At 51.8% G+C, this 19,084-nt stretch overlaps 1 protein-coding gene across 2 annotated transcripts in view; it reads left to right on the top strand.

Moving 5' to 3' along the window:
- Positions 1-540: 540 nt before the first annotated feature.
- Rtn4rl1 (reticulon 4 receptor like 1) overlaps positions 541-19,084 on the top strand; it is a 68,533-nt gene continuing 49,989 nt past the window's right edge. Inside the window, exon 1 of one of the 2 annotated variants that reach the window (XM_021238235.2) lies at positions 541-1,050. Coding sequence is in view for 1 of the 2 variants with exons in the window: in XM_013076895.3 (XP_012932349.1) it covers positions 1,038-1,050 (13 nt within the window). In the remaining variant the exon portion in view is untranslated. The remainder of the gene's footprint in view (positions 1,051-19,084) is intronic. The other variant, XM_013076895.3, reaches the window with a different exon arrangement.

Genomic DNA, 19,084 nt, shown 5'->3' with positions numbered 1-19,084 from the left:
AAGTCTGGGTTCGCTGGAGCTGTTCTGGGCAAGGAAGAGCCGTCGAGACTCGGAGGGGGACGCGGTACCGGCCAGAGGCAGGGGTGCGGACTTGTGACCCGTACTCTGGGCGGCGGTCCTCGTCCCAGGCTGTCGGCAGGCTCACGCTTCTAGCCGCCTCTCCCGATGACCTCCAGCCGCAAAGGGCGAGCTGGCGGGGGCTGGGCTGCGAGTTCGGGCTCCGAGAAGCCTGCGGGGCCCTGGAGGGGCGTTCGAGTGGTCCGCAGACCGGCCAAGGGGGCTGGGGCAGGTAGTTGGACGGACGCGGGCCGAGGACCGTCCCTGGGGGCGGGCGCAGTAAAAACACCTTGGGAGGCGGCGCCGCACGGCTGAGCGCCGCTGCCCTGGGAATAGGACGGCGCTCAGCACTGCGAGCTGAGAGCACTTTCATAAATTTTGTATGGGAGGTGCTCCGTGAGCGGGGGCGGGGAGCGGAGCTGGAGGGAGGGAGCTAGCGAGCGAGGGAGGGAGGAGGAGGAGAGGTGGGGGAAGCCGGAGGGGGGGCGAGGAAGGGAGGCGCCCCGCTCCGCCGATCGCTCGGTCCTGCAAACGCGCGCCGGGCGCTTTCCCCGGAGCTCGGCTGTGCGTGCGAGCGCCCTTTTGCAGCAGCCGCGGCGGCTGCTGCCCGAGGGGGCGGAGAGGAGGGGCCCGCAGCCGGACGGCCGGGGGGCGGTGTCCCCCCTCAAAACCGCCTGCAAAGTGCTCCGGGGGGCAGAAGGAGGCCGCCGACTCCGGAGAAATCCGTTCGCCCCGGGGCTGAGCGAGCGCACCGAGCCACCGAGCAGCGCCGCGGTCGCTGGCGGGCGCCAGTGTCTTCGGCGCGGGGCTTGGGCTCACCATGCCCCTGCACGGCCGGGCCGCCGGGCACAAGCGGATCCCCGGCTTGCCCCCGCCACGACGCGCTCGGATTAGCTGCAGCTGGCGTCCAGGGATTTGAATCTGGATCCCGGGAGGGAGCGCGCCTAGGCCGACCTCGGAGCGGCAGCCCGGCGGCCACCATGCTTCGCAAAGGTGAGTTGGAGCCTCAGGGGCAAGTTGGAGTCGGATGCGCACGGGGCAGAGCCGTGAGCCCAGGAGCCGTCCAGTACCCGGGCTCCGGGTCCAGGAGGCAGCTTCGAGCGAGCTGCCTGGCTTTGTCGGACGCGCCCACCGAGGAGCTGCTGCTGGGAGCTCAGCTCCCGTCGGTGGCCCGTGGCGAGACACGGGGTTCGCTCAAATGGCCAGGCCTAGGGTTCTGTCTCGAAAAGCCAATCCGAGACCAGAATGAGCGGTCTGTGGTGAAAGGGGAGCTGGCCTCCTGGGACCTTTGCTTTGCCATTGTGAAGTTTTTGTACTTGAAGCCTCCAAACCCCGCGCGACGCATGCCTCTGCGTCTGCTGCTTCGGCGAGGCCAGTTCCGCCGGCGCTTCAGTGCAGCCAGCAGTCAGCCACCGCGAGGCCCAGCCCTCCAGGGGACCGGGATGCGAGCACCTTCCTAGCCACCTGTTTTGACCCTAGGGACGAACTCTGGGCGCCCAGTGGCCGAGAGTAGGGAATGCCAAGCGCCTGAAGTCCGGTTCCTCAAACTTTCTTTATGCCTGGAGAGGAAGGACTTAAAGGCGAGGGCGGCGTGGGCAGGATGGGCGGCCAGTGCCAGCTCAACTTGAAGAGAGCTAGCTCCGCGACCACTCCACCCAGACTCCCCGGCAGCCAGGTACCGAGCGCGACAAAGTTGACGCGGGAGCCGGGCAAGTCCCGCCACGCCCCCACGTGGTTGTAGTGCGGGGTGCTGTCCCTCAGGGCAAGGGAGGGCAGGCGACCCCGCCATCAGTCTGGGGGATCCGCTGTCCCCTGCTCTGCCTCTGCGTCAGCTCCTTTCCGCTCCCAGGCCGGGACCCACCCTGGGCCCCGGCCTGGTCCCAGTGTTGGACGAACCTTGGCGCCTGCGGCTGGCTGCCTCGGCCCTGCAGGAGCCAGCAGAGGCTGGAGCTCAGGTAGCGGAGGGGCCTGATCCCTGAGCTCCCCGCTCCAGCCTTAATCCGCCCCTGTTTCCATGGCAACAGACCGAGGTGTCGTAAGCACAAGATTCTGACCTCACAGCAGGATGGGAAAGGAGAAAAAACGGGCAGGGGGAGGTGCTGAGGTGGGGGGAAGTGAAGTTCCGAGATGGGCGGAGAAAAGCAGATGTGCTGTGAGAGACTCAGATAAGCAGGTCAGACAGGTGGGTGAAGAAACCACCCCTTCCTGAAAGGCTGAGCAGGGTCCCAGTTTGGACCATCCGTGGAGGCTTGATTGCCCTGTCGTGTAGAAATAGTCATAAACTTGTGTGTGACTTGTGCCCTCCACGTGGGTTGCTGCAGTGCTGGGGAAACTGCTGCCTTTTGCTGTGGTGTGAAAAAAGTCTCTGCAGCTGGTTGGAGAAACTGCTTCACTGATACACCCAGTTCCTTTCTCTGTTTAAAGGCACTTAAAAAGTCCTTTTAGCAGAGCTGGCCAGAGTGTCTCTGCACAGAAAAGGCTCTTTTTACAGAACTGAGCACAGACCTTGGTCTGAGAAGCTTGGGCCTGGAGTGTGCAAACTTGCCCCAGCGGGGAAGGCTTCTCAGGCAGTTTTAAAAGACTGGCATGTCTGGGCTGCAGATTTGTGATGGCGATAATAGAGAAGATCTGACATCTCATGTCCCATTTGGTCTTCTGTCTTTTGGCAGTTTACAGTTAAAAATGATCCACAACGTAGCCCACACACTATTTACATGGTTTAGGTGCCCAGGGAGACTTCAGCAGCCGCCAGGAGCGTTCTCTCCCATCCTGGCTAGCCAGAGGCCCAGCTCTGGATGAGCCCGGTGCATTCTGGGGGCTGCTCCTGGGGGCGGGGGGGCTTCTTACCTTCCTCAGAAGGTGGCCACTGGAGGCTTGGCAGTCACATGTGTTTGCCACTCAGGCTGTTTTTCCCTTCCTTCATAGCCTGGTGGCTTGGTTGGCCCAGGGAGGGGTTCCACCAACAAAGAGATCTGTGTATGGATTGGCCTGAGGAGTGCAGAGCAGAAAAGCCCAAGGCTGGGCTGGGCTGGGCTTGTGTGGCCTAGAGACTGCCACTGGGACATTGTGTGGGCAAATGACTTTTTGTTTTGTTTTCTTCCTCGGCCCCTGATTCCTTGACTTTGTCTCTTCTGCACACATGTAGGGGACAGTCAGATTCTCTGTGTGGATTCTAGGTGTGTGCCCACAGCCAGAGGTATGCCTCTGGCTAACACAAAGGGTGGGGGCCATTCAAGCTTCTGCTTCAAGAATTGCTCCCAAAGGCTCCAAGCAGCAATGTTATAGGATGAGTTGAGATAGCTGCTACCTATCAGATACAGAGCCTACATGGCAAGTTTAATAGTTTAATATTTGGAAAAGGATTTGAAGGATGAATAAAGAATAGCTCTCCCTAGATCCTGTGGGAGGGGGAAGAATAGCCTTAGACCATGAGAGTCATCTCTCTGATTTCTGATTGTCCCCTGGCAGGCCGTTGGGGGGGGGTTATCATCTGCATCTCTAAATGAATAGACTACAGTGGTCATAGCCCTACCTCTGTGAACCAGAAGAGTCCCAATGGGATGTAGCTGCTGACAGTGCTGGTAGCTAAAGGCTTCGGCAGCTGCTCTGCCTGCTTTTCCATCCCCTAGCCTGTTATAAAAAGCAATCCTCTGGTCAAGAGATGAGAAGCAGGCAGGGTGAGTAAGGCCCTGAGCCATCCAGCAACATCCAAGAAGGAAGGACAGCCTGCAGGGGGTTTCACTTTGCCAGAAGTGGCCTGCTTAAGATCAGGATCTATGGTTTTCATTTTTAGAGCTATAAAAACAGAATACAAATCAAGAGCCTCTGGGCTAATACAGAACCTTTCCTTAAAGTTTTTGTCTTGTTAAGCAAGGAAATAGAGTGCCAAATAGGCTTTGTTAAGTGGCAGTCTAATTAATAATTTAAAATCTTGTAGCTGTCTTTCATTAGAATTTATCTGTACATCAACCACAAAATCAGTCAAACACACTCATTTATAAGTTAATGCCATCCCTGAATAATTCAGCAAGAGCGAGATTAAGGCCTGCAACCCAGTAAGATGCATTTTGTTCTCTTGGTTTCCATAGCTGATGGGCTGGCCCAGTGGCTAAACTGAACTTATCCTTTGTGGGAAGAAGGGAAGGCAGAGGAAGGAGAAATCATGGTGCTGTCAAGTGGTTGGTAGATTTTAATCTAGAAGTTCCCTAAGTGATCAGAGACTTCCTGTGGCTATGTATGAGCAGGCTCCATCTCTGCCTCTCTTTGGGGCCACCAGGATTCAGAGCTGGTAATAATGGCCCTCTTAGTTCCAAAGGAGAGAAGAGAGAAGAGACAAGAGTGTCCCGTGAATGGCCAAGATTCTTTCCTGCTACTGAGGAAGTGTGGAGGGGAAATAGGAGAGCCTTTCTCAAGAGGGCTGAGATATGAGGCTTTTTAGCCCAAATCCATGTGCCAAAGTGCAATTTCAGTCTTCTCAGTCCACGTTTGTCCCAGTTAAGGAATGTGGCCTAGTGGAACCAGCCCCACCAAAATGCTTCCTTCATTGGTAGTTTCTTTTTTGTTTGTTTGTTTTGTTTTTTGTACCAGGGATCGAACTCCTTGTGCTTGCAAGGCAAGCGATGGAACCACTGAGCTAAATCCCTGGCCAATTCATTGGTAGTTTCTAATGTACTGCTTTCCCCCTCAAAGCTCCTGGTCCTTGTGCCAAAATGAGGAATTTAGGGGAGCACTAGGACACCCTGAGACGCACGGTTGCTAAGTAAAGCTCATGCTTGCATACTCTCAGTGGTGACTGGAATAGCAGTCAGTGCAGTGTTCTTCCTGGGAGTTCAGACAACATGGACAATGTTTTTTGGTTTAGTTCTTGTCCTATCAATATGGGACCAATGCTTCACTGCAGTCTTTAAGTCTTTTTGTTTTGTTTTCTTTTGTTTTGTCTTGTTTTGTCTTTGTTTTTTGGAACTGGGGATCAAACTCAGGACCTTGCACTTGCGAAGCAGGCAGTGGCACCACTGAGCTAAATCCCTGGCCCTTTAGGTCTGTTTTTTGGGGCAGGAAAATGTCCAGCACCCAAATTCCCAGCATGGGCACTGATTCCTCCACTATAGGAAAGAGCCCCAGAACTTCTGGTCTCTACCACAGCCCACCAGCCATCAGCCCTCCAGAGGGTTAAATGGCACTGTTTTGGAGACAAGATAGGGAACTGGAGCCCACATACACTTGGTGCCAGGAGAGGCTCTTGGCCAAGTATGAAAAGAAGTCGTATTAGGAAAAAGAAAAGGCAAGGGAAGGGGTAGGTGTTTGTCTCTTGACCTGTGGCAGAGTTGACAGCAGATGGAGCTGAGGAAGGGGTGGCTTATGGGATGCATCCAGCTCCAAGTTCTGACCACATCTTTGCGATTGAGGCCTGAGAAAGGACAGGGCAGGTCACTCTGATGAGATGAGGAGAGAGGGCAGCATCTTGAAGGATGTCGAGAACAGATCTGTTTGGTACCATCTGCAGCAAAGTAGTGGTTAAGGTTAAAGCAGAAAGGAGATGACAGGGAGGGAACAGATGGCCAAGGAAGCAAAATAGCTGGTGAAATGGGAACAGAGCCTCCAGGGACAGCAGAAGGCAGGACCTCCACAATGAGTGCCGGAAGGATCCCTTTTCTTGGGGTGCAATGGCCAGGCCACCTTGGTGGAAATGAGTCAGGGGAAGGAAAATGGCAGGGACCCAGTATGAGGGCTCCCACAAGGCCTAGGAACAGACCTAAGAAGCCATTAGCTCCAAAGTAGGGGCCCCAGGTGCAGGGATTTTCATAGATGTTGATGAGCTGGGGTGAGGAGGAATGACTGGCTTGGTGTCCATCACTGCAGCAAGGCAAAGCCGCCTTGGGTCTCACAGAGCATGGCTGGCTGAGCCAGTTGGAAACAGGTGGCAGGGAAGGGTTATTCTTTCCAACTTGCCATATGTCTACTTATGGTAATCCCTGTCCACTTACTGAAAACGGCTTATTAGATTTACTGAGCACTTCCTATGGGCCAAGCTAAGCGGCCTCCATGTCTTATCTCATACCATCTCCACAGCCACCCTACAAGATCTGAAAGGGCTTATTCCCCATCTTAAAGATGAAGAAACTGCCCAATGTAGTGTGCATGCCTGTAATCCCAGCTACTCAGGAGGCTGAGGCTGGAGGATCATGAATTCGAGACCCTGTCTCAAAATGAAACAGAAAGGACTGGGAATGTAGCTCAGTGGTAGAGTGCTTGCCTAGCATGCACGAAGCCCTGGTTCAGTCCATAGTACCACACACACACACACACACACAAATGAGGAAACTGAGGCATAAGCAGATGCAGTCTCTGGATCATTCAGCTGACAAACTGCTGAGTCAGGTCTGTCTACCAAGCCCACACTTTCTTTGCTCTCTCAACCCCTAAGCTGCACTGTCTCACGTGCCCATCTGTCTTGATTTCTATGACATTTGTTTTTCTGGCTGCTGAATCATTTGTGTCCTGGTAGTTCCCATGCACTCTCTTCCTGTGTTCCTCCAAGAGGCTCTCTGGAGGGGACCTGGAGCCTTAAGCCACTCTCTCACACATCCTGTCCTCTTCTACTCTGACCACTTTTGTGTCTCCTGTACAGATTTCTTTATTGTGGACAGAGATGGGACCGTAGACCAGGCACTTTCTTTCCTACATTTATGTCCCCAAGAAAGGCCTAGGCCTTGTCTTATTTGGGGACTGGGCCCTTCCTGTAGGTTGACGTCCCTGGCTTCCCTTCCCGGCTAACAGGATGGACTGGCCAACATAGCCACACCCCACACTGATTGATGGTTGTCTGGAAAGCAAAACTTCCAGAACCAGCTGGCCCAGTTGGGCAGCAACTAGCAGGCTGGATGAGGCAGACCTTCCATCTGTACCTGCTCCTCTCCTTCCATGGCCCAGACCTAGCCTGCCAGCCAGGACAGCTCCTGCAGGAGTCAGAGCTCCTCTTGTCCCCTTCCCGCCATGGCTGAGTCCCAGAGAGGCCAAGTTTTCCAGCGGTTCTGTTGGAAAAGAAAGAAGATGAAGTGAGGCAGAATCTAGCTGACCTCAGGGAGAAGAGCAGAATCCCACTTTTGTGTGGAGCCTGCTCCATGGTGGTGAAGTGGTGTTTGATCCAACAGATATGGCAGGTGCTTCTGAGCCTGAGATTATTGTCCCTGCAGTCAGTGAAGTTTGGAGACCAAAGTGCAAACAGCCCCTGCTATCTGATTCACAGGAGCCACTCTGTATTCCTCTGTGCTGGCACACCAAGAGGGTTGGCACAATACACAGGATGTATGTGTGCATGTGTGTGCATGCACACGTGTGTGTGTGTGTGCAGAAACACACCTGGTAAGCATGCAACAATTTCCCAGAGTGTGCACACAGAGGTCTGCTGTCGAAGAGAGGTGCACCCTACTTGTGCCCTGGAGCAGACATTGGCACTCACGCCTTCGGTCCACTAGCATGGCTTGGTGCCAGGTGGGCTGGTGAGCCACTCAGTGAGGGGCCTAGGAGTGGGCGGGCCAGCGCTGTACACCACATGTCGGGAACAAAGCTCGGCGAGTGGGTGTGCGGCTCACCCTCTCGGGGACTGTGTGAGCACGACTCATCACACGTCTGCCAGGGGACAGACCACTGCAGCCCCCCAGAGACAGGCCTCTTGGCAGCTTATTGGGTTGATTCCAGGGGGTAGTGGCGTTGTGGTGACAGCTGCATCAGTCCGCAGGAAATTGTGCAGAAGTCTTCCCTGAGTCAGGAGAATAGCTGAGCTCTCAACTCTCACCCGGTGGAGGTGGTGTGAAAGTTTGCTTCTGCCTCCCACATTGTCCGGACGGACGGAGATTGCCATCTCTCTCTCTGGGCACGAGAGCCAACTCATAGTGAAGGAGGCCTTTACATATGCTTATGTAGAGAGATTCATGAGGCCCTAGGGAGAAAATTAGCATTCTTCTTACGATGATTTATTTATAGGGCGATCGGATGATAGGATATGGAGGCTAAGGTGCCTCCATTAGTGAGAAGCACACAAGGCAGGAAGCCTTGCTCTGCATTTGACATTTAGTGGGGCGACTCCTACCAGGAAGTTGCTTTTTCTTTTAGAAGGTTTTGCCTTTAATGTTCTATTCATGGGCTTGCCTGGGCAGGCTGGGGGAAGAAAAGAGCATGTGGTGTGATGGGCTGGGGGCTGAGGGCAGCCAGCCTCGAGAGAGGCAGCCCCAGGCAGGCCACTGGGTGGCCAGCGTGGGGTAAGCCAGATACTAGGGGAAAGCGGCCCTGCTCCTGGGCTGCAGGTGGACTGCTTGCCCACTGCTTCTCATCACCATGTGCTGCCTGTGACACACCGTGTGTATGTAGTTTCCTGCCTGTCTCCTTCCTCTAACTGCGGGGCTCTGCCTTGGGCATAGGCCTGTGCTAACCCTGGGTTTGGCCATGCTATCACCCTTTCCTCCTGGAGACTGGGGAATTCTGGTAAGAATACCCCCAAAGTTAGGGCTGGATTTGCTTCACTTCCATCAGTCCTGGGGCTGGGCTCTGTGGCTGATTTGCCAGGACCCTGGGCATGTCTCTTCTCTGGACCTCAGTTTACCAATCTGAAATCTGACTAGACAAATGGTCTTTCAAATGCTTTTCAGCAGCAGAACAGTTTCTTCAAATGATCCCCATGCCAGGACTCAGAATATAAAATACATAGGCACAGGGTGGCAGCCCTGGTCCGGACTGAGGGAGGGGCTTACTCTTTTGTCCTCACTGCCACCCTGGCTGCCCCTCAAGTTTGGAGACTTGAGAGCCCCTGTGGCTCCTCCAAGGTAGACAGTGCATGGGGGAAGGGCATTAATGTGCTGACAAACAGGATCCTTTGCTGTCTCCAGGGCATGGGGTTTGAGATCTGGCCTCTGTTGTGGGGTGAGCTGTTTCTTCTCTTCATTTTGGACCCTTGTGGCGGCTCAGCTCTTTCCTCTCAGTGCCCCAGAAGGGAGTGTGATGCTGGCGGCCTCCTTGCCTCTGCTCCCCAAGCCAGAGTTTGGCTTTCTTTCCATCACCCCACTGTTACCAGTCTGGCTGATGTTAAGCCTAACAGACACTTCCCTTATCTCTCTGGCCCTCTGTGGCACTTGACTCTGTCGGCTGTACTCTTTCTCCTGGCTCACCAAGGGCTGCTTCCTCTTCTCTCTCATCCTCAGCCTGCTTTACCAGCTGTGCGTGTCCCCGCAGCCATGCCAGTCCCTCACTGTGGGCCTCCATGGGAGATGCCTGGACCCTCTCTCCTCTGCACTCTGCTCCGAGGGGCTTCAGCACACCCATGGGTCCAACCACTGTTTTCTGACACTCCTCTCCCATTTCCACCTGACATGCTGCTTCTGACATCCAGGAGCGTGGGGTCTGGCTGACTCGAACTCCTCCATGCATTGTCTCACAGACCTCTCCAACCCAGTATGCCTGGAACTATTCCTGCTCCTATCTTAGCTTGCAGCAAACTGTTCATCCCTGGCCATGGGCCATGGTACATGCCTGTAATCTCAGCTACTTCGGAGGCTGAACCAGGAGGATGGCAAGTTTGAGCTTAGTCTGGGCATCTTAGCAACTTAGTAAGACCCTGTTTCAAAATAAAAAATAAAAAAGGGCTGGGAATGTAGCTCAGTGAAAAGGCCCAAGGTTAAATCTCCAGTACCACAAAAATACATACATACATTACATACATAAACAAGACTGGGTGTAGCTCTATGGTAGACAGCTTGCCTAACATGTAAAGCTCTGGGTTCAATCCCCAGTACCAGAAAAAAACAAAACAAATCTCATTTTCAGTACCTTGACATCTGACACCAACATTGTTCTCCCATCCTCCTACCCACCCCAGTCCAATAACTGGACACCACCCTTGCCTCTTGACGCCTCTCACCCCTCCGCAGTAGTCCTGCCTGCCCCCTCTCTGCTCCCCCACCTGCTCCCCCTTCACACCCCAACCCCCACCCTGCCCAGGGCCCCCCACCATCCCAGTGGGCTTCCTGCCCCCTCTCTCGCCTTCAGCCAGTCCTCAGTTTTCACCATGGCTGGATTCTACAGCACTGTGTTCTCGTCACGTTTTTTTTAAGTTTATTTTTTTTTTATCGACACATTAAAATTGTACATATGGTTGGGGTGCCATGTGATGTCCTGTCACTCTCACTTAAAACCTTCAGTGATTCCCTTTTCCTTCAGGGGATGCAACTAGCCTGGCTGTTGAGCCCTCCTTGAACCTGGCCACCGTGCTCCCGCCTCTTCTCTCCCCACTCCTTACTTTGAACTCTGAGTTCCAGGTCTACTCAACTTCTTTCCATGCCACTGGCTCATCTTTCCTGTTATCTCTAAGGATCTGTGCAAGCAAATTTGCCTAGAATACTCTCTGCTGCTTCTTCCCCTCCATGCCAATCCTTCGGGCCTCAGTTCATGTGTTGTCACCTCTGGGAACCTCTCTCCATCCCCAGACCACAGAATGAGTCCTCAGGAGTGGCACCTCCCTGTCATAGCACACCACTGGGACCTCCCTGTCATAGTGCTCAACCCTTTATTCCAGTTACGTTTATATTATTATTATTATTATTATTATTATTATTATTATTACAGTACTAAGGATTAAACCTAAGGAATACTGAGCTACATCCCCTACCCTATTTTATTTTTTGGAGATAGGATCTCACTATCTAGTTCAGGCTGGCCTTGAACTCACCATGCATCCCAGGGTGGCCTCAAATTTGTGGCAATCCTCCTGCCTCCATTGCCCAAGTTCTGGGATTACAGCTGTGTGCCTAGCCCCTTTTATTTTTTAAGAAAGGGTCTCACTAAGTCACTAAGTTGTTCAGGCTTGCCTAAAACTTGTGATCATCCTGCCTCAGCCTCCCAGGTACCTGGAATTACAGGCATGCACCATCAGGCCCAGCTATAATTATGTTATCTGTCTTTCCTGCTGCTTGGTCATTTCCAAGAGGAGGCTGGGCACTGCTTTCTCCTTGCCCTTCCAAGCCCACTCTCCACCCTGCTGTCTGTCCCTTGAGGATGGCCTGTCCAAGTTCAACAATGAGTTGCAGGCCCTCTTGCTTCCAGCTGGGGTCAACCAGTGGTCGGACACATGGGCTGTCCATGCCCCTCCACTCAAGGTCACCCACAGGTTTTTGCAGAAGCACAGCTTGAGATGAGGATTCAAACAAGTAGTTTATTTGGGAAGTGAACCTAGTAAATGCCAGGAGGTGAGTGGGAAGTGAGAAGGCCAGAAGCCAACGAAGATCGCCTTGTCAAGCAACTTCCCACTGTGGGGAAACGGAGCTCAGTCTCACTGGGGAACTTTGGGAAACAGTGGAGCAGGCCTCTTGAAGTTAGCCAACCCAGGGGGTGAGGGAGCTGGGGTACTGGCACACCAGCAGGGGATGTCACTGGCTCAGTGGGGCTGCTATGGAGGTACAGGCTCGGGCAGCCCTGCTGCCTCTGCTGCCCAGGTCCTGCTAGTACTGCTCACCCCAGCTCTATCTGTGTCTAAGTTGGGTGAGAGTTCTTCCCTCACTCAGCTGGGCCATGTGTGTGTCTGTGTGTGTGTGTCTGTGTATGTGTGTGTGTGTGTGTGTGTGTGTGTGTATGTCTGTGTGTATACAGAGGACAGCATTATCTCTACCCCATCTGTACCTTCTTTATATACTCATCGAGGTACTTAGTCTATGGTTGCCCTCTTTCCTACAGGACTGGACTAGAACAGTGTTCTGCATCAAATGTAGCACATAATGATACTCACTAAAAAGTGGTGAATTAATAAATTTATGCATGTTATCTGTGAGATGCTTAGCTAATATTGATTGGTTCAGGTTCAAGTACAAAAGAATTTGGCCTGGCATGGTGGCACACACCTGTAATCCCAGCACTCTGGGAAGCTGAAGCAGAAGAATTACAAGATTTTTTTTTTGAAACAGGCTCTCCCTATTTAGCCCAGGCTGACTTCGAACTTATGGCCATCATCCTACCTCAGCCTCCTCAGTGCTGGGATTGCAGATATATGCCACCACACCCAGCTTCAGCCCCTTTTTTTATTTTGAGATATCATCTCACTCCATTGTACAGGCTGGCTTTGAACTTATGATCCTCCTGCCTCACCCATCCTAACCTTCACAGCCCTGGGGAACTCTGGGAGCTGGTAGGCACAGAGTCTGGCTGTGTGGAACACAGAGGAGTTCCAGCAGGTTAGGTGCTGTGCTGGGGAAAGAAACAACACTTTGACTTAGAGAAGTTTAGGGTTGTACTTCGCAGATTTTTATGGAACAAAATTTGCACTATCGATTCCATAGCAAATGAAAACCTCTTGTGGACACTCTAGGCTTCAGAGATCTGAAATGTTTAAATGAGGCTGGACCAAACATGAGGATGTAAAATCACCAGATGAAGCTGAGCTCAGGTGGTACCTGGGGTGAAGAGACTCTGCCTCTTTTGTCTTCTGGCCCATCTGTGAAAATGACTTGTTCCTTTGAACTGCTCCCTCTCTCCTGGCAGGGCAGCTCTCTGGCTTGTTGGCCAGGCCTGTGGTTTCAATAGGAAATCTGAACAGAGGCTGGGGCAGTTCAGGGGGCTGCTCAGGAGAGTGCAGCCATTTTACCACCCAATTTGATGATCCCAGCTGGCACTGGGCTACTTGAGGGGGCGCTGATCATGGCTTCCTGCTGTCCCCAGGGGCTGATGTTTCTGCCTTGCCCAGCAAATCTGACTGCAGGGATTCACAGGAGCCTGTTGGCAATGGGGGATTATTGCAAGGACCTGAGTGACCTGACTCCCTAATTGCCAGGAAGGGAGTGGCTCTAGGAAGTGCAGCCTCTGTGGTCTCCCTCCTGACCTCCCCATCAGCTCCTCCTCCACCCCAATATCTAACCCCCCCCAGATCTTTACCCACTTTGGCCCCCACAGCTTGCTCTTCCAGACTTCTCCTTACCCCTTGGTTCACTGCCTTATCTTCTTTTCTTTTCTCTCTCTCCTTCTCTCACTCCTTCTCTCTCTCTTTCTTTTTTTTTTTTTTGGTACTGGGGATCGAACTTGGGACCTTGTGCTTGTGAGGTAGGCGGTGGAACCATTGAGCTAAATCCCCAGCCCTTTCTTTCTTTCTTTCTTTCTTTCTTTCTTTCTTTCTTTCTTTCTTTCTTTCTTTCTTTGAGACAGGGTCTCACTGTGTGGTTCAGGCTGGCCTTGAACTTGTATGGGTCCTCCTGCTTCAGCCTCCTGAGTGCTGGCATTATAGGCGATCAATGATACTATGCCTGGCTACCACATCACCTTCTTGATATTCCCGGCTTTATTTCCCAGAAAGAAGACCCTAGTTGAATAACCATGTCACCATGCCATGGCTCATGTTGGGCTATGTAACACATTGCGGTTACCTGTAGTAAATTGTCTAACCATAGACACGCTGGCCTCCTCTTTTCAGGTCAGCTGAGGGCTGGGGATTTAGCTCAGTGGTTCCACTGCCTACCTTGCAAGTTCAAGGGTCCAAGTTCAATCACTGGTAACAAAAAAAAAGGTTCTCATGTCAGCTGAGAGGGGCCTAGGAGGGCTCTCTCCATTTGACACGCATTTGTGTAACAACTGCTGACTACAGGCCAACTGCTGGCAGGGCTCTGGGGATGAAGCAATGAATAAACCCAAGTCCCCTATTTTTATGGAGCATATGTTCTAGTTGTGAGAGGGGAGATAGACAATAAACCACTAAGTGTATTCTATCAACTGGGGTAAATATGAAGGAGAATATTAGGAGAGGGTTAATTAAAGAATAGAAGGTGACCAGAGAGCTGTTATTTTAGATTGGCTGGAAGCCTTTCTGACAAAGGTGACTTTTGAACAGGTGTAAGTGGAGAGAGGGAGCCGAGCTCTGTAGACATCAGAGCCACCTCTGTCTAGGAAGAGCTCTGGAGGCAGAGGTAACAATAGCAAGTATAAAGGCCCTGAGGCAGAAGTATGCCTGTAATACAGGGCTGCCTCTGATGCCATGAGCAGGGCAGAGCAGGGATTCTGAAGTGTGGCCTGTGGAGCAGTTTCAGGCTCCTTTGGAGAGGACCAGAGCATGGGAGCAGTCTCAAGTCTGTCACTCACTTGGCAACAGCCCTGGCAGGGGGTGGAGAGAGGAGTGGTGGGTCTGGGGAGCCCCCTAGGGTCAGACACCTCCCCTTCTACCACTGAACTACACCCCTACAGCCCTATACATCACTGTTTGTTTGTTTGAGACAGGATCTCGCTATGTAGCCCAGGCTGGCCTTGAAGTTGCATCGATCCTCCTGCCTTGGCCTCCAGAATGCTGAGATGACAAGCATGCACCACAACGCCCAGCTCATCACTGTTTTGTTTCTTTTTGTTTTGGGGGGGTACCAGGGATCGAACTCAGGACCTTGGGCTTGCAAGGTAGGCGTGGTGCCACTGAAGCCACTGCTTCTTTTGTTTCTTTTTAGACTATCAGCTCCAATCAGGTCTGTGCCTTGTAGTCATTTCCTATTTAGCTTTTTGTTTTGTGTGCAGTGCTGGGAATAGAATCTAGGACCTTTTGCATGTTAGGCGAGCACTCTATCACTGAGCTACACTCCCAGACTCTCAGGTCTGTGTACAGTGGGCAGTAAGCAATGGGCTGAGTATTGGTCCCCAGTCTGATGGGAGAAGCCACACCGTGGAGAGGGAAAAGACAGTACAGATGGTGAGGAAGGTGGTTTCAAGCTGGGGACAGGTGGCTGGCATGTAGAGTCTCTTCCCTGGTGGAGGAAGGCCCTGAAGAAAGGTCAGAAAGGTAGAGGACAAGTGCAGGAGCAGTTTGCAGCCATGGTCGGTTGTTGTCCGTGACAAGAGTGGTGGCAGATCACTTGTAGGGGAGATTGGCAGGAGCTTGATTATTGCTGAACCTTAAGTATCAGGGAGGAGGAGGTTGGTTGATTCAACAGCCAGAGAATAAATTTTTTGAATTTGCCAATGCATACTGATGGAAGAAAACATTGGAAAACCACAGATTGGCAAAAGAAGAAAATCACTATAATCCCACAACCCAGAGAGCAAAGTGTGGGAAAGCTCATCACGCTCAGGCATTTGACATGTATAGTGCATCCTTCTATATTTCTTTTCTACATTCATGGAAATGTGCCCTGTCTTGTTGAATAAGCAGCGTATCCCAAACACCTTTCTGACTTGGCAATTCTAAGCCTTGGTTTTGTTTATTTACTGACTTATTTAGAGACAATTCTTTGCTATGTGGCCCAGGCTGGTCTCCAACTCCTGAGCTGATGTGATCCTTTGGCCCAGCTTTCAAGTAGCTGAGGCTATAGGTATGTGCCACTGTGCCTGGCTTAAGCCTTAGTTCTTTGTTTTTAGGGGTTTTTTTTTTTGGTACTGGGGGATCGAACTCAAGGCCTTGCACTCGCAAGGCAGGCACAGTGCTGCTGAGCTAAGTCCCTGGCCCAAGCCTTAGTTCTTTATATGTGTGTGGTATTGGGGATTGAACCCAGGGCCTTTGCACTGAGCTACACCTCTAGCCCTTTTCTATTGTTTTGTTTTTTTATTTGTTTGTTTATTTTGGTACTAGAGATCGAACTCAGGATCTTGTGCTTTCGAGGCAGGCCTGGTGCCACTGAGCTAAATCCTGGCCCTTGTTTTGTTTTTTTGAGACAGGGTCTCACTAGGCAGTTCAGGCTGTCCTTGAACTTGCTATGTAGCCCAGGCTGGCCTTGAACTCATGGCAATCCTCTTGCCTCAGTCTTCCAATGGTTGAGATTACAGGCCTGTGCCACCCATGCCTGGCTCTGTTTTTACACTTGATCTTAGCCAAAAGGCTGAGAAGCAATGGCTCTATTTTTATTTTTATTTTTTTTAATGACTCTATTTTTAGAGACAGGGTCTTGCTATGTTGCTAAGTTACCCAGGCTGGGTTTGAACTTTCAGTCCTCCTGCCTCAGCCTCCCAGAGTGCTGGGATTACAGGGATGCACCACGCCCAGCTAAGCCTTAGTTTTTTTTGTTGTTTTTTTTTGTTTTTACCAGGGATCGAACTTGGGTCCTTGTACTTGTGAGGCAGGCAATGGAACCACTGAGCTAAATCCCTCGCCCCAGCCTTTGGTATCAGGGATTGAACTCAGGTCCTTGCACTTGCACAGCAGGCAGTGAAACCACTAAGCTAAATGCCTGGCCCCCAGCCTTAATTTTTTTTTTTTTTTTTATGGCACCGGGGGATGGGATTGAACTCGGGTCCTTGTGCTTTCGAGGCAGGTGGTGGAACCACTGAGCTAAATCCCCAGCCCCACCTCAGCCTTAATTTTAATGGCTGTAAAATTCTCCATAATGTGACTTGTCAGTGCCACAGCCAACATCTGGTAGCCTTGCCCTGTGCACACTATGTGGATCCTTGAGGAAGGGCAAGAGAAGAGGAGAGGCCAGGGCCTTCAGACAGCCAGGCAGGTGGAGACCATTATGGGACACCAGTGACACCCACTGGCACTATCCCACGCAGCAGTCAGACAGGACCCAAAGCCATTCGAGGACTGGAGAGAAGAAAGGCTAGCATGTGTGTGGAAGCGCGCGTGCACACACTCGTGTGTGTGTGTGTGTGTGTGTGTGTGTGTGTGTCTTGGGGCTGTGAACATGGCCTGGGGCTCCAGTGACTCTGGCTGTGGGTGAACCAGAGGAGGAAGATAACAGAGGCACTAGTTTTCTTTGAGATTGGGTGGTTTGTGACACTAAAAAACTCGTGAGGGTGGGATATGAGGAGGAGCATGCCCCTTGCCTCTAATTTGCATCAGAGAATTTCACAGATTTGTACTCTTTCAAATTTGCTGATAGAAAGTATCTGATAGCTCCGCTGAGTAAACTAAAGCTCAGAGAACTGTGGCTGCTTCCCTGATACCACACAGCATTAGAAACAGTTGGCCAGTGGATCCCTGGCATGCTGGTAGCACATATCTCTCTGTCCCCGACCTCATCCCCAGCCGCTCCCTGCACCTCCCTCACTGGAGCCCACACTGGTTGGCTCTGGTGGTGCTAGTGAGTGTCCTTGTTTATTCCAGTGACATGGGAAGAGGGCCTGGGAAGGAGGGCTCATTCCGAGAGGAGGCATCCAAGCCCTTCACCTCTGAGGGGGGTGATTAAACACTCACCCCACTGGTTCACATATGGATGTTATCTTATTTCCTGTACCTGAGTTCCTTCATCTGTAAAATGGGGTTTTTAGTAATACCCATCTTGTAGGGTTGTAAAGATTAAAGCGACGTTGAGTGTAAAGCTTTCGGCCATTTTCTATGGCCTGACCCAGAAGAGGAGCTCAATGAATGTTGCCATCAATATTGGTAGTAGCTGTGGCAACTCCCTCCCGACAGCCCTTTGAAGTCTCCCTCCCTGCATGCAGAGCTGAGTCTTGTGCGTGGCAAGGATGACATAGGCCACTCCTGGCCGGGGGCAGAAGCCCCAGGAGCAGCAGAGACAGGGTTCCTAGGGAAGAGGTACCCTGGTTGGAGGATTCTCTTCACTCTGTCCTGAACTTCCTGCCCTTTCTGCTGAGGGTCAGGAGAGCCCCCAAGGCAGTGTTAATGCACCTGGAAAACATTCTCCAGGAGTCCTTAGGGTCTTGGAGAAGGGAGTGAGGACTGGTGCATCATCCACCACTGCTGGTCCATAGCCCTTATTCTCAGCTGCCCCTTCCTCCTTTCAGATACAGGCTCCTCCTGCTGAGTGTAGTGGCACATGCCTGTAATCTCAGCACTTGGGAGGCTGAGACAGGAGGATTGCTGTGACTTCGATGCCAATTGGCCTATATTGTGACCCTGTCTCAAAAAAGAAAGACAGAAAAGGAAGGAAGGAAGGAGAACTGTGTCCTCAGAAATGTGTCCTGAGAAGACTCAGTCCCAGCCCATTGCTTCAGTCTCGTGGCTGTGATGTGGACACTGGTTCTTTTTTTTTTTTTTTTTTTGGTACCGGGGAATGAACCCAGGTCCTTGCGCTAGCAGAGCAAGCGGCGAAACCACTGAGCTAAATCCCCGGCCCTGTTTTGTTTTTTTTGGTTTTTTTTTTTGGTACTGGGAATCAAACTCAAGGACTCTGGTCCTTGCTTGGTTCCTCCTCACCTTATTGTTGGTCAGCTTAGGTTTTCCTTCCACCCCTGCAGATTAAGCCAAGCAAGAGCTCTGGAGCCAGAAAGGCTGGAACACATTCTGCTTTACCACTTGCCACTGACTTGACCTTGGGCACAGGCTTTTTAATTCTGTGGCCCTCAGTTTCATCATCTGAAAAGTAGGATTAAGTGAGGGATGCCTGTAATCCCAGTACTCTAGGAGGCTGAGGCAGGAAGTTTGCAAGTTTGAGCCCAGCCTGGGCAATTTTGCAACTTAAAAAGACCCTACCTCAAAATAAAAAATTTAAAAAGGCTGAGGACATAAGTCAGTGCAAAGGCCCTGGGTTCAATCCCAATTAGAGAAAAAAGTGGGGTTAATGCTACCTTCCTCTTGGGGTTTGGGAGTTTGTGTAACAAAGTGGATGTAAAGTGCCTTCCTGGCATGGAACAGGGCCTCAGTGAGTCCTTGCTCCTGTTTTCCTAATCCTCTATCTATTATTCAGCAGCCATGGACCAAGGCCTACTATGTGCCAGGCTCTGTGGGGCACAGTCCACAGTGAGTTTCACAGTCCTCTTCTCCATGGGCCTTTTCCTCACTCGTTGGTCCCTCTTTGTTCAGGCCCTACCTTGCCCTGCTGTAGGATCTCTAGCAGAGGCTTGTCTGCTAGCCTGCAGGGCCAGGCATCGGGGCCTTTAGGACCTTTGCAGGTTGCCTCAACAGCCCCCTCCTTTTTGGAAGCAGGGCTTGATCCCAGGGCCTTCACACTAGGTCCCTAGCCCTTTATTATTATTATTTTTTAATGTACTTGCTTTTTTTGGTGCTGGGGATCAAACTCAGGACCTTGTGCTTGTGAGGCAGGTGTCAAGCTAAATCCCTGGCCATTTTTTTTTCTTTTTTGGTACCAGGGATCGAAGTCGGGACCTTGCGTTTTCCAGGCAGGTG

Source organism: Heterocephalus glaber, unplaced genomic scaffold (genome assembly GCF_053883595.1).
Source record: "Heterocephalus glaber isolate CG9 unplaced genomic scaffold, H.glaber_assembly_v1.0 deba00001564, whole genome shotgun sequence".
Classification (NCBI taxonomy): domain Eukaryota; kingdom Metazoa; phylum Chordata; class Mammalia; order Rodentia; family Bathyergidae; genus Heterocephalus; species Heterocephalus glaber.
The sequence above is the reverse complement of the archived record's forward strand: the minus strand, read 5'-3'. Positions and strand labels throughout refer to the sequence as shown.